The sequence below is a fragment of the Idiotropiscis lumnitzeri genome, chromosome 4 (genome assembly GCF_059441095.1).
Source record: "Idiotropiscis lumnitzeri isolate Australia: NSW breed Sydney's pygmy pipehorse chromosome 4, RoL_Ilum_1.0, whole genome shotgun sequence".
NCBI lineage: Eukaryota > Metazoa > Chordata > Actinopteri > Syngnathiformes > Syngnathidae > Idiotropiscis > Idiotropiscis lumnitzeri.
The window spans coordinates 19,974,337-19,988,913 of NC_142394.1; the positions used below are offsets into that span (position 1 = coordinate 19,974,337).

The window sequence follows — 14,577 nt, forward strand, 5'->3', positions numbered from 1 at the left end:
GTTTGCACCCTCGAGAGGAAATGCTGCAATGCAACACACACACGCGCACACACACACACACCCACACACCCGCGCACCCCCACACACAATGGTACCTGTGATAACTGATGACACGTGGTGTCGTATTGGCACAAATTGACAAGGACCTAGAAAAAAAGCAGCGTCTCAGTGCATTTCCATAATTTTATTCAAATGTTTTCAGTCCCTTAAGAAAAATTAATTGCAGCCTAAGAAAGGTGTAAAACGTGTTAAATTACAAGTATTTCTTTTAGTGTTTATATGTAGTTTCATAGTATTAGTCCAACTCAGCATAGTGTGTAGTTTTTGGTTCCATTTAAAATGCACTAAACATTCATATGATTGGAGCAAACATCAATGCATAGCGCGTTTGTGGATGGCTGCAGCAGCTCCACAGTGCACAGACATAGCCTGGCTGCTCTTTTAAAAAAAAAAAAAAAATAATCTAATTGAAACAAAATCGGGAACTGAAAATCAAATCAAATTGTGAACAAATCGAATTGAAATAGACGTATTAATCCATGATTCATTTGCCTTTATTTTACCCTTGTGTGTATGTGTATGATTATAAGACCAAAACATTTATTTACATGCGTTTTTGTTGGTAAAAAAAAAAATAAATAAAATCCGACCACACTCTGCACCGTTAAGATGGTTTAGGTCCAATTGTGTTTTGTGTTTGATGTTTTTCCCCTGTTGACTGGTTATGTGGAGAGTATTTGCTATTCCAGTGTGTTTTTATACGGTAGAGTGCTGTTTGTTGATCGCAAGTTTTCTCCCCAGAAACCTTTTACAACAAGTTTCGGCTATTTTTCGGGGTGTTGGAATGGGTGAGTTGCATTTTTATTCATTTCAGTGAGCGACTGACTAAGGAAAGTCTAGGGCCCAACCAATATGGGCGTTATTTATTTATTTTTTTAAATGCTGATGTTGATTTTTGGCATTAAAATAAAATACGGATTACCGATAAAATGTGACAATTAACCCCCCCAAAAAATGGCAATGCATTTCAATGGGTGTCAATTATATGCAGATTTTCGCTACTCGCAGGCCTGCTTGTTACCCATTACCTCTGAATAGTTGGGATGAACTGCAATTACATGGTTCAGAACAATAACCTTCCTTTTTGTTTCCGTCAATGCGTTGTGTGGCGCCCTGCATTTAATATATGAAGTCATGAGGACATTAATCCTTGTCGTGTGTTTGTTACCAGCAGATATGTGTCATATTTAACAAATTTGGTTGGTGTATGTTGCACCATGTATTATTTTTTTAACAAACCGTGACTTTGTGAAAAATTAAGAATTGCCTTGTTTTGAATGACAGGTCCCTAGAACGACTGTATCAACAAATTTCATGATATGTATGTAAAGAAACATGTATTTAATGAGTAATAACAAATGTGTTACTTGTGAGAGAGTACATAAAGGTAAAAACAACCTGTACACATCGACCATTTGGCCGATTATTTTGTATTTTAGTTGAACATTGCATCCACTGATGCCTGATTCATGTCAGCGTCGAACCATTATCCGCATCGGCATCCTGGAATGTTCTTTTCCTCTCGTGGGGACCACCTGTATTCCTGGAAGGATTAGTTTGGGAAAGGAAGCAAAGGGGGAAGGGGGATTAGATGTGTTTTAGAGTTTTAGGTCACTGACGACATTCTTGCCCTCAACCCTCTTTGCTGGCTGGTATTGACCAACTTCTTGTGGACAAACTTATCGTTGTTGTTATTATTATTATTATTTTTAAATTGACTGCATGTTGAAGTTCTGAGTGTGCTCCATCAGCTTCTAGTTAGCTCCCATTTTTATTGACTGAGCTGGTGTTGACCAACTTTCGTCAACAACTGATGTGGAATTTGATCTTTTGTCTTACTACCTGCGTAGTTTTGACAAGAAGCGACATGTTCGTATTTGTGATGGTCTTTTGTAGTAGTTTGATAGAAGTTTTCCTACTCATACCCACATCCTGGCTGCATTCATGCGCCCTCACCACAGCAAATATTTACAAGCGTTTTTGCGGCGATTTTGTCACTCTTTCAGCTAAGATAAAAAATACATAAATGGCAATGTTGGCAGTGGAAAAGCTGATCTCCTTTACATTCTTTCCATACAGGCAATCTCCAAACTATTGGAGAGCTAAGCCATAATTGATGGTTTGACATATTTCTGCTGTCTTAGCTTGCTTGAGTGCTGGTGGAGGCCGAGTTATTCTCATGTAACTGGGCGAGCCTGCCATCTAGTGGACTCTAGGTCTAGTTACACCCCTGGGATTGGGGATTAAGTCTATTTGACTCGTACTTTAATGCAGGGGTTCTCAATCTTTTTTCGTCCAGTGACTCCACAATTAAACAAAAATGTGTGTACTATTCCACGTTTTTTTCCCCCAATTTTTGCACAATAAAGTGACAACATAGTATATTATTTTTTTAAGGAAAACATTTTAATTTATAAGGATAAAGAAGTGCAAGAAAGAAAGAGAAATGGCTAATTTCCCCATAGAAGGACTAATAAATGTTATGCTGAAGTCACGAGTGTCCCAAGAAAAAAGATTGGGCAAAAAGTCCTTATTGTGCAAAAATAAAGTTGTTTTTCCTTGATAGAATATTATGATGCTACAGTTACATTTCAACAAGGGAAGAAAATCATGTTCATTTCGAGAACACAACTTTGTACGTGTCATGGTAGGCATTTTTATTTGAAAAATATTCCTTTATTTTGTAAAAAAAAAAAAAGGGATTACATTTTATATTGGTATGTGTATTTTTTTAAGTTTACAATTACATTGCACATTATTTAAACAGCTTCCTTTAAATTTGAATTAAGTAAAAGTAAACGTTTTATTTAGAATCAACTCAACAAGGAGCATTACAAAAATTTGATATTTACTGTTGAGAACCTGAAATTCACAACATTTGGATAATTTCAAATTGGGAAAAAAAAGGTATTTAAATTATCAAAAATAATTATAGATTAATTTAATAATGGCTGAAAAAATAATTTAATATTTTGCCGACCCCAGAGCTACGACTCATTGAACCTCGGTCAATTGGAGATCTTCTGATTACGGGACAAACGTTTAAAATCTTACATGATTTTGCAGTCTTTTAGCACTCAGAAAGATGATAACACATTGTGTGGTGGCACTGGAAATGTAACAAATTTCGTTAAGTTACATGCTTGGCATGAAATCCTTTCAAACAATCAATATTTATAGAGGAAAATGATCAACCCCGAGTCTCATTCATTAGTGAATTTTCTCTGTGTGCCACCAGATGGCAGGAGCGGACTAAACCTCGCTCCTGATGAGCTGCCTTGTGGATTATAAGGTTTAGCTTAGTAGTGGGAATGTTGGGAGTGGGTCATGCAAGCAAGCCCCCCGGAATGAAGGAATTTCTCACATTGTAGATTTCTTCACAGCCAAACCCATTTTGGCGGGACTTTACCTTTTGAAGAATATTACAACATTAAATGCTTGCAACATGATTGGATATCATCTCATGGATAGGAATTGCACAGAGATTCTGCTAAAATAACCGCAGCTGAGCTGTCCCAGAAGATATCAACATTTATCTGCTTTTGCCTTTTGCAAAGAACTCAAGAGGATATTATTTATACAATATGCTTTGTGTAATTACGGAATGAATGATATATCAAGTATGATATAAATTTGACCTTAAATTAATTCAAATTCAATAATGCATTCCATAGTTTTTGTGCCAAGTGTTTTTTCCATCTGAGGGATGTAACACTTCAACACTTTCTTTACACCATTACTACTTTGCTTTTAGGCGCCGGCTTTTGCCGGCATCTTCGGGCTGTTACGGAAACAGCACAAAAATGGTTCCGTTTTACCCACAAAGAGCTGCCAATACATTCGACAGGAAAAAAAAAATGTGAATAGCGAAATACGAATAAGTACACAAATATGTTGCAATCACTTTATTAAACAAATAGTTAAGAAACAAAAACATAGAACCACCAAATTCATACCGGACGTGCTGATAGCCGCGACTCACGCCGAGTCACACAACGTTAATCGGTGGCACAATTTGTAGAACGCTTGATTCCAAAATATTCAATGGCTGCAACTCTGTACAGCTCACTTACTTGCCGCCAAACACACACACACACATACACACGCTCACACAAGCCAGGTCAGTGCCTCAGTGTTTATCAACACACACAGTGCAGTGTTTGACCTCTCATTTGGATCCAATCCCAAAAACCGCCACCAGAACTCACTGGTTCACTTTATAAAGACATTGAATGGGGAGTTTTATTCGCAACAACCACCCCACCCCACCAACGTGCACACGCACACTACAATCTAGTGTTCACCATACAGTTCCTTCACTTGTAAATGTCTGTATGGGTCAATGGCTTGTTGGCTTCGTAGCTGTCTGAATGTGCTTTTGTCCACTTGGGGGCGCTGCAGAGGCGCTTCGCCTTGCTGAGTTTGTCATTAGAAATGTAACACAAATGAGCCCTCATCTTAAAGGCGTTATTTTCAATTTTACGGGTGCATCTTCACAATATGACATGTCAAGTTTTAATGTGAATTTTCTGTGTGTTCCTCAGGACCTGGAGATCGTCTACTCTTACCTCCACGGCATGGAGGCCTTGTCCAACCTGCGGGAGCACCAGCTCAGGTGGGCGTAGCATTTTGCTGCTCTGAATTCCAATGGTCACATGAATTTTGTTCCATTTCTTTTATTATTACAACAAAAACATATGTGTGTACCTATCAAATCACAGGACCACCCAAATTATATTTATAAAAAACATTGGTACGTATAGTCACATACAGTAACCAACAAAATACCCTTGTGGGAAGTAAACGTGACTTTCCCGACTGCATTTTCCGCGTGCCTCGTGTGTGTGCATACATGTGGATTATCCCGTTGCGCGAACAATGTAAAGTACATGAACTGTGAGCTGGAACATTCCATGCAGTGACTGACCCCTTCCCAGCACTCACTTTCCAGTCAGACACCGCACAAACCAAAGGATTATGTTAAAGATCTTTTTTCCCTCCCACACACTGGCATGTTTTTGTTTGCATGTGCCCCTCAGCTGTGTTTTGATGTGCTACTGTAGGTTACTGCACAGTGTGTGATTGTGTTGCACAGTCCTTTCTAGAGGCTACACAGGGTCGGGGGCGAGGGGGTCCTAATGCAGATGATATTCTTGGGACTTGTGGTGTGGGTGAGGGGTTAGCCTTAGGATTACTAAATATGGGAATTCAGTCTCCCACAGTGAAAGCAGTTGCAATCAATGTTTTTACATAACAATTGTTTTTAATTAAGCATTTTAATCACTGAGGAATGACATTTGTTCACTGTCAAAATTGCTTGTGAATGTGTCAGAGCTGACGCTGAGCGGAAAGGCCGGCAAATTAGATGAAATGGAGGAAATGACGTACACCGTATTTTGCGCACCATTAGGCACACCGTCTTATTAGACCCAATATTAATGACGGGGTTTATGTTTATTTGATAGTAACCCAAGAATGCAGATTTTATGGTTTAAAATTTTTGACTTGGAAAAATTGGGATATTAAAAGTGGGAATTTTGTTAATGTAAACAATTTTTTTTTTTTTTAGTATGTCGGAGCCTGGAGAACTTTTTGTGTTTTGAGAAAATCTGGAGCTATGTAAAAAAACAAAAACAAGCCAATATGTACGCAGTATGGTGACTTGTTTGACGTGATTTACATTGATCTCAACATGACTTTTTGCCAAATTTACTACTCATGCTTTGCGTTTCAACTTTTCTACCAAATACCCTCACTCTGCCTCCTTGACCAGAAAAAATCTTCGGTTTGTGGCTCTCCATGTGTTACGAGAGTGACTTGCAACTCTTTGATTTTGCAATGCTGGTCAAACAATAAGCGTTGAATATTGTGGTAGAGACGGAGGTGACTCGTAATTAGGTGGAATCGGCCACGTCTAATTTGTTTATGCAGGAAAACCCATGAGTAGTGCCTTTTGAAATCATGTTTTGCCCCTGCAGGATCATGTGCGAGACGGTGCGCTACGAGAGACACGAAGCCAACGAAGTGCTCTACTAGTAAGTACAACTTTGACTATGATACTGTCTTGTTGTTTGAATGGATACTGATAACATTGACGCACAAGCCATTTGCGGCCAGGTATGATTTAATAAGTTTAAAAATGGTTATGCGCATTTTCCTGTCTGGCTGCATTTCACTGACAACCATAAAGCAGAATTTTAGTTTTGCTTTTGCTTTGTGTTGAAAATGTTTGGCGTTATGCAATGATTTTGGTTTGAAATATGAAAGGAAAATTGAGTTTATTCGTCAAGCCAAAGCATAAAAAAAAATTGTGGCTTATTTCTATTTTGATCGTTTTAGTTTGTGACTGTGTGTATGATTTTCAATTCAGCGTAGTTTTAATTAGTTTCCATCTTATTAGATATATGTTTGATTTATGAACATTCTTTTTAATCTAGAAAGTACTGTTACTATCGTGTTTTAATGGAATTTAGTTTTATCAATTGTTGGAGGTTTTGATTATTTTACGTATGTGTTCTTTTTGTTGTTTATTTTTTGTATATTTAATTCACTTTCATGTTTTTAAATGAATGTTATTCTTACTAATTTTGAGTTTATTGATTTATTCATGAATGATTCTTCAATTTTAAAGCCTTTCATTTTTTCATTTATTTAGTTTTTAACCCAGTTTTTTGTTTTTCTATTTATTGTTTAATATATTTTTTTATTACATTTTCCATTTATTTAGTATTTTTATGTTCGTATTTCCACGTACTTTCTATTTTTGCAGAGATTCTTCCAATTTGTTTGATATTTTAATTGAAATGTTTCATATTAATTCACCTATATTTGTATTTTCTCAATGATTTGTATTAATTTAAACCCCTTTTTACCTTATTAATAAAGCCCTTTGATAGTTAATGTCAATATTCAATTGTATGTTGTAACCTTTTTTTTTTCATTCAGAGTTTTGAAATGGACCCTATTTTACTTTTCTCAAACAGCCTGCATTTTGTGGCGGACTCCCACAAATAGTGGGATGGCGCTACAAATCATTTGTATTCGTAGGCGGTCACCAAAGCTACCAAATGTTACAGCTTGTCCGTATTTATATATAAATAACCAAATTCCAACTCATTCCGGCCACAATGCTGTATTGGTTTGCTATTGACGAAAACACAATCGGTAAAGGCTCATTCATCAATTGAGTAATACAGGCGATTCAGACTGCAACTGCATGTACCATTCCAAACTAAATACATTCCAATGACATATACTGAAACCATAATTTATTAACAATTAGGACTGTGATTGTGTTGTGCATTTGAACCGTGTGCTTAATTCGTATCCTTTTCCTGTACACAATGGACTGCAACAATAACCGTTAAGCGGTAAATATTCTTGATGAAATGTAACTGTGCGATCCTTTCTTTAGTCTGACTTGTTTTTGTTTTTTTATATACAGATCACATAACGCGGGATGACATGCACATATGACCCAGTTAACAACCCTAGTTGTTTGAAAACGGCTCATTTTACACACGCACACACACACACACACACGTATACACACTTACACAATCCGAAGCTTATGAGAAAGTGCCTATACGGCGAAAAAGCCCGAACCCTGCAGGATTTACCGTCCACAGGTTACAGTGCTCTCATAGATGAGAGGCTGACCTGACACATTTTTACTCAAGGTTGCTATCTTCACTGATCACTCTTTTAACCTCTTAACGCCATTTACAAGTGCAGCAGCGCTTGTGTTGCTTGCTTGCTTGCTTTGTTTTGTTTCGCAAGAGTAGTTGGGTGAAAACCACCAACTTCATAAAGGGGACGTCAATATTTACAAGAATATTTTCTACGCAGTCCCACCCAGTTGAGACGCCGCACGCCGATTTAATATTGCGTTTTTGGAATATGGGTTAAATAATTACATTCATCCATTTTTGTACATCTTAGCGGGAGGCCATTTTGCCATTTGCTGTCGACTAAAAATAACATCACAGTTGCTCAGAGCTCAGGTAACGACCAATCATTGCTCGACAGTTACAGTTGCAAACAAAAAACTTTTCTGTACTTACATTTTTTAATTATTACACATGTAGATGTTTTTGTTTCTGTTTAGGATGTCGTTATTTCCCTGTTTGCACACCAAAAAAGTTGTTTGATTTTGCTCCCTTACTGTATCCAATGTGAGTTTGACCGTCACAAGATGGTACGTACCGAATGAGGATTTAATAAAGTTTGCCTTCGCGAAGGTCTGTGTGGTCTTGTTCCAAAAATGCCACAAAACGGAATAACAGGAAAAAGTAGCTGCAATGCCTTCAAAGTGCTTCCAAACAAACATTACTCGAACGGCTTTTCTTTTTGTGGATGCCGTGGAAGACTCAAAAGTTAGTTTGATGACAGCGTTTCCACTCCGAGACTCCCCCATGTGCATTGAAAAGTTTTTACCTTGTTATATTTTTAGCGCTTGGTTTACATCGGACGCCGGAGCGATCCTGTCAAACATTTCACCATCTTGTCAGTCCAAACAAAACAGAGACGTCAATGTTTGTTGACGCTTTGTTTACTTCATATTTCTTCCAATTTATTATAGTTCGAAAATGCTGAGACGTGCATTTGCTTCCTAAAGAGATAAATGATAGCTAGTTGCTCTGACAAAATACTCTTATTGCACTTTCCTAAAGACAACTAACATTGGCAGTTTTGTAAAAAAAGAAGAAAAACTATTGATGTTATGCTTTCCAAAAACAAAAATGTATTATTTTCATTCTGTCCCAAAAGGAAGACTATTGACGTTATGCTTTAAAAAAGACAACACATTTATTGTTCCTCACGTCCCCAAAAATATTTGTGATGACATGTTTGGAACTGGAGAAGCACTCCTGTCGCCAAGCAGGCAATGAACAATCGTGACGGTTGAAAGAAAGCTGAGCATCCCCACCCGACGTTCCGCATTGGCCGCCTCTTCCCGTACACGTGTCCCAATTCAGTCAAGGTGTCGCCTTGTTCGCTTGCGACAATTGCTTTCAACGCAACATGTTTGAGAAGTGAATGTCAGCTTAGCAAACTTCACAACGGTGTATCCGCATCACGGAACACCCTTCCACAAAGGCGGACATCGCATTACGACTCTGATAGCAGACTGTTGCCTGGTTGACTTTCCCAATCTGTGCAAATGTCTCCTCCTGAGTGCCTCACAGAATTATTTTCCTCCCAAAATTATTTTTTCCATTGTATATCATTTTTATCAGATATTTTGGTATTCTTTTCATACTATTTTTCTTTAAAAAAAAAAGATTTCTAACATTTTTTTGTGCATCAAAAATGTTGTTTAAAAAAAATAAATCAAATAACATTTTGTTTGTCATATTGTGGCTTTTCCATACATGAAAATGACAATGTTTGTCATATTGTGGCTTTTCCATACATGAAAATGACATTTGTCATGTCTTATTTGTTTCAGAATATTTCTGTTTCATTTTTGTGGAGTGCTTGTCCGACATTTTTGTATTTTATCATGAATGTGCTTATATATTTTTCAATGAAAATAATGTGGAGTTTATATTGTTATATATATATATATTATATACATTGTCATTATTTTTCCCAAATACTTTGGATTTCAAATATTTTTCGTTTGTGAATTTTTATATATTTGTATTTTTTTCAAACGATTGATTTTTTCTGCATATATATTTTCCCTAATTTGTTAATTTAATTTTTGTATGTTTATAATACAATCACCCATTTTCACCAGTTTTTGCTCTTATCTAATATTTTTGTGATATTTTGCAGCATATGAAATGTTTTTCCATCCAGTTTTTGTGATTTATTTATTTATCTTCAATTCTTTTTGCATATTTTTGTGCCGAATGTTTAAAATCTTTCAATATTTGTCCATTTTTATATTTGTTCAGCCCACTTTCACTACTTAGTTCTGCGAAGTTTCCCATTGTTTTTGAGTCATGGTCAATTCAGTTAAGCTTTGTAAAAGGCACAAAGAAATCATTGCCATGCAAATTCCTTATCACACTTCGCACACACACTCTGCACACACACTTCCATAGACGCAGTCCAAGTTGCTTATTGGGTGTCTCCCTAATAATAATGTAGTTGTTCACCGTAGGATCTGCTTTTGAACTGGAAAAGTCTGGAGATTAACTTGTCAAAATGTTCCCGCTGGGAGAGTGCGTGCGCATTTGTTTGGCAATAATTAGCTGCAAAACGCTGCGCCAGCCAACAGTGGCGTCGGCGGCGTCATCTACGCCGGGTCACCGCGAGTTTACTCCCGTCTGTGCTTCCTCATCTCCTCGGGCGCTGTAATGGATGTGGGCGGGTGGCGATGCGCTCTGCGGTTCATTCACAGTTCTCCCGTCTGCACTCCATGACACGGTTTTCACCTACTTATTGAAAAATGGACACCCTTTGCGTTACTGGCTCAAAATTTTGTAGCTAACTTGCAAATGGATTGGAGAAGACGGCAGAGGATGACACTTATCGGCGTCCTAATGGAGTCATTCCACTTTCTAATTGAACTGTCCTTGAATCGTAACCTTGTTTAATCGTCTTTAGGACGGACAATCCTCATATTTAAATATTTTATTCCTACTATTTTACTGTTTTTATATTGAGATTTTTTTTTAGATTTTTCTTCATAGTTCATAGTTTTTTTTCATCTTTTATTTACATATATTTTCCCGACAATACGTTTTCCCCCGGTTTTAGTAGTATTATTTTTTTTTTAATTACATTTTCAATTGAGTTAAACCATTGTACTTAATTGTGGTCACCGGAAATGAATATGTATATATTTAATCCTGTGTCTGAATTTGCACTAATCCTTTTTTTTTTTTTTAATCTCTTCTCGCAGCCCTGACGACATTGGAAGCTGCTGGTACATCCTTTTGTCAGGTTCCGTGTTCATCAAGGAGTCCATGTTCTTGCCGAGAAGCAGGTAAATTGTCCAGTATTTTGTTTTGAGGGGCTCATTGAGTGTTTCTTTTAAAGTGGTTGTCTTTTCTTATTTGTTGGGAAAACGTGCTGCTTTTGTTGAACTGACCAATGTGGGCGGTCTTTATTCTGTATTGCGTAACACACAAAAGAGCATTCGGCAGCCGGGTCGCGGTGCCGTGACAGGGCGGAAGTCACTCTCCGGTCAATCGCTCGATTCACATGAACGGCGTTGGGGGCGGTGGGGGTTTGATTTGGTTGGGTGCATTCAAAAGAGATAACAAACTGATGTAATCGGGATGAGGAATCAAGTGGATGCTACTACTTTTACCTTAAATAATATTTTTTTAGCTTATTATCCTTCTAGTGGTACCCCATGTAACAAAGTGTTTAACTCATTTACTACCAGCCAAGTAAAAAAAAAAAAAAATGGATCTTTGACGTTTTTAGCCGTCAATGGCTGTAAATGCGTTAAAAAAAAACATCAAATGATTCCATTTTGAAATATATCGAGATACGCATCAAATTGTCCTTTATTGGATAGATACATCTTCGAAGGAAATGGCACATTTACAATTCTGTCAGGTTATTTCAAATGTATGTAAAATGACAACAGTCTTTGCATCTTACTCTCGCAAATTGAGCCGTACCATATCGAATTGTAATCCCTCAGTCAAAATGAATCAACTCATTCCGCTTTCAAATGGAATCGTCCTTGATTCGTTTCACACCCCACGTATCATTAACCATATCGAATCGTCTTTTGTAGAAAGATGCACACCCCTAAATAAGGTAAAGAGGGTTTCAAGTGTGTATCTGCAAAAAGCCATGCTCGTGATACCCGAAGGCAGTTCAAAATGTTTTATCTGAAAATCAAAGTTTTAATAATAAGTAAGCAGTAGAAACGCAGTCTTTTGAAGTTTTAGCCCAAATTGCGTATTTAACTGGAATTCGCAACCTCTGACAACTCCGGAAATTTCTTTTTAAAAAAACGCCTCAACTAGTGAACGTGAAATATTTTTTTGAGGTGACAAAAAAAGGGAGTCCAGTGGAACATCTTCCTGCAGCTTTTAACGACACTGTGGCATTGGGTTTTTGATTTGGTTTCTTCTTCATCCGCCTTCAATCAGCGTCTCTCAGCAGAGCCGGCCAACAATGAATGACTCATTAAGCGAAGAAGTTTGTTTATCCCAGAGGCTAGCGCGACATCAAACGTAACCCAGATAAGCCAAGCCTGACAAGTGGGTGACGCACATTCCCAACGCGATTACGCATGCGCTACACTAACAGAGGGGCAATTGTCACATTTAACGGACTACATAAGTTAATGTCAAGGCCTAGTTATACTCTGATACGGTAAACCAAAGAACATGGCTCTCTGAATTATTGTGACAAATCCATCCATTCGTTTCTCTTTATGGCATAAGACAACATCGGTAGTTTGTCTTCTTTTTAGGAAAGTGTAAAAAATCTGTAATTTGTCTTGTTTAGCCATTTCTTTTCAGGAAATTGCAACAGTAAGAGTTTGTCTTCATTTAAGGAAAGTGTAAAGTCATTATTTTGTCTTTTTGGGAAACTACTAAATCAGTTTTCTTTTCAGGAAAGTGTCGGGTCATTGGTTGCTCTAATGGCAGACCTTCTCAAATAGAGGGGCGTGGTCGTGGTGCGATGCTGATGGGGTGCATGTGACCTCGGGAAACTTGTTGCCATACCCGAATAAAGTGTCATTTCGATTGGCTGGCCTAGTAACCAGTTCAGGGTGTACCCCGCCTACCCCGAAGACAACTGTGATAGGCTCAAGCACCCTCGTGAGGACAAGTGGCTTTCACAGTGGATAAATGAATGTTTTTCCAAATGTTGACAGTACTGGTCTCATTGTCGAGAGTGCGCGCAATGAGTTTTAGCTTCCGCGCAGAAGTGTACTTGTAACAGGTTTATGGAAAAAGTCGGCAATTTATAGTCGCAGCAGAGAGTTGAGTGTTGTTCTTCTTGAGGTGTAGTGACAAACCATGATTGAGAAGCACTGGTTTATGGGGAAGTGCGTCATCGATGGTTTTACTTTTATTTAAGAAAGTGCAATGTGAAAAGTTTTTCTTTTCCGTAACGTTCGACATCAGTAGTTAATAATAATTTCTTGTCTTCTGTTGAAGAAATAGACATTTCTTCTGTTTAGGAAAGTGTATCGTTAAGACATTTCTTCTTTTTAGGAAACTGCAGCATCAGTCATTTCTTATTTTTAGGATAGTGCGACATCAGCAGTTTGTCTTGTTTTTTCGAGAAGTGCCACATCTGCAGGTTTTTTTTTTTTAAAAGGAAAATCAATAGTTTCTTTTTCCTTTTTCAGAATTAAGATCATTAGTATATTGTCTCCTTTTTAAGAAAGTTTCTAATTGTTTTGTGTAGAAAAAAAAATCGCAAAATCATTTTTTTTTTTACATTGACTAACCGTTATAGCCTCAGTTAGCACCAGTATAAACTTATGTAACATTTTCCAAAGACATTGCATGTACACAACATTTTTAAAAGCTTCTTCTTTTATCTAAAAGAAGTAGCATTGATGAAAAGCATTCCACTCATTCTCAATGTGGTTTCACTTCCTACATTTATTGACTTTTATCAGCTGACTGGCGCTGGTCTGCTCTTTCGTGGAGAATACATCACTTCCTGTCTAGGCGAGTAACAGCGAATCAACAGCATTTTGGGAACTCAGGCAAGGAATGTTACGCCACGACCTGCTGCGGTAAAGGTTAGCATAGTTCAAACTGATTCTTGTCAGTCGTGGTTCGACCAGCCAGGAAAACTCTTCATTTTTTTTCTCACTTTTATTCTCTCATTGCTCAATCTTAGTCATTTGCGTTTCAACAAATTCACTTTTTAAGTGCAGGGAGACAAATTGTTGGAATATGGGGGTGCGCCACATGTGCCAGGATGCTGCGCCTAACTTTTTCAGTAATATAAAGACACGTGAGAATAAATACTTTGCCATGATTTAGTAACGTCTTGGTCATGTCGACGTGATTAAACATATGTCGGCGTGAAATAGACATTGGTTTGACTTTTTCTTTAGTTTTGATGAACATTCCAGTTCTGTATTTAGCTGAACTTTTTAGCCACATAGTGAAGTGTGGGAGTGCATTTGTCACGTGGTCATGTTGACATTTTTCTTTCCGTTTTGGACCTTTTTGCGTAAGGAGGGGTTTGACCAACTACTAGGATCTCATGTGGAACTTTTTAACCTCAGAGTGCAACGACAGTGTTTGTCACATGCTTTGGTTAGAGTTTTATTTGGGGCGCTGACATTGGGAACGTTAACATGGATGAGTGGCTTCAAAAGCTCGGGAACGGCTCTTACTTCACAAGGCATCATTATTCCGGGTGATTGACTGTTTTTACAACATCGTATTCATGAGTAACTTCTGCGGAATAGCGGGAGAATTCCTACCCGCCTAACTCCCTCGTCCACCCACCCCGTTCACATTTTACACACTCCACCCTCTTGACTCCTTCATAGCAGGAAGTGAGTAGTATGCTGGAATGCCGGCTGCGTAGCGCATTACAAGGGTGAAGGGGGGGTGGCGT

General features: G+C 37.9%; 1 protein-coding gene across 6 annotated transcripts in view; it reads left to right on the top strand.

The window, feature by feature from the left end:
* rapgef2b (Rap guanine nucleotide exchange factor 2b) overlaps positions 1-14,577 on the top strand; it is an 87,432-nt gene that overhangs the window by 22,268 nt on the left and 50,587 nt on the right. For all 6 annotated transcript variants that reach the window (XM_088293233.1, XM_088293232.1, XM_088293238.1 and 3 more), the window contains 3 exons: positions 4,605-4,675; positions 6,039-6,095; positions 10,919-11,002. In XM_088293233.1, coding sequence (XP_088149359.1) covers positions 4,605-4,675; positions 6,039-6,095; positions 10,919-11,002 — 212 coding nt within the window. The remainder of the gene's footprint in view (positions 1-4,604; positions 4,676-6,038; positions 6,096-10,918; positions 11,003-14,577) is intronic.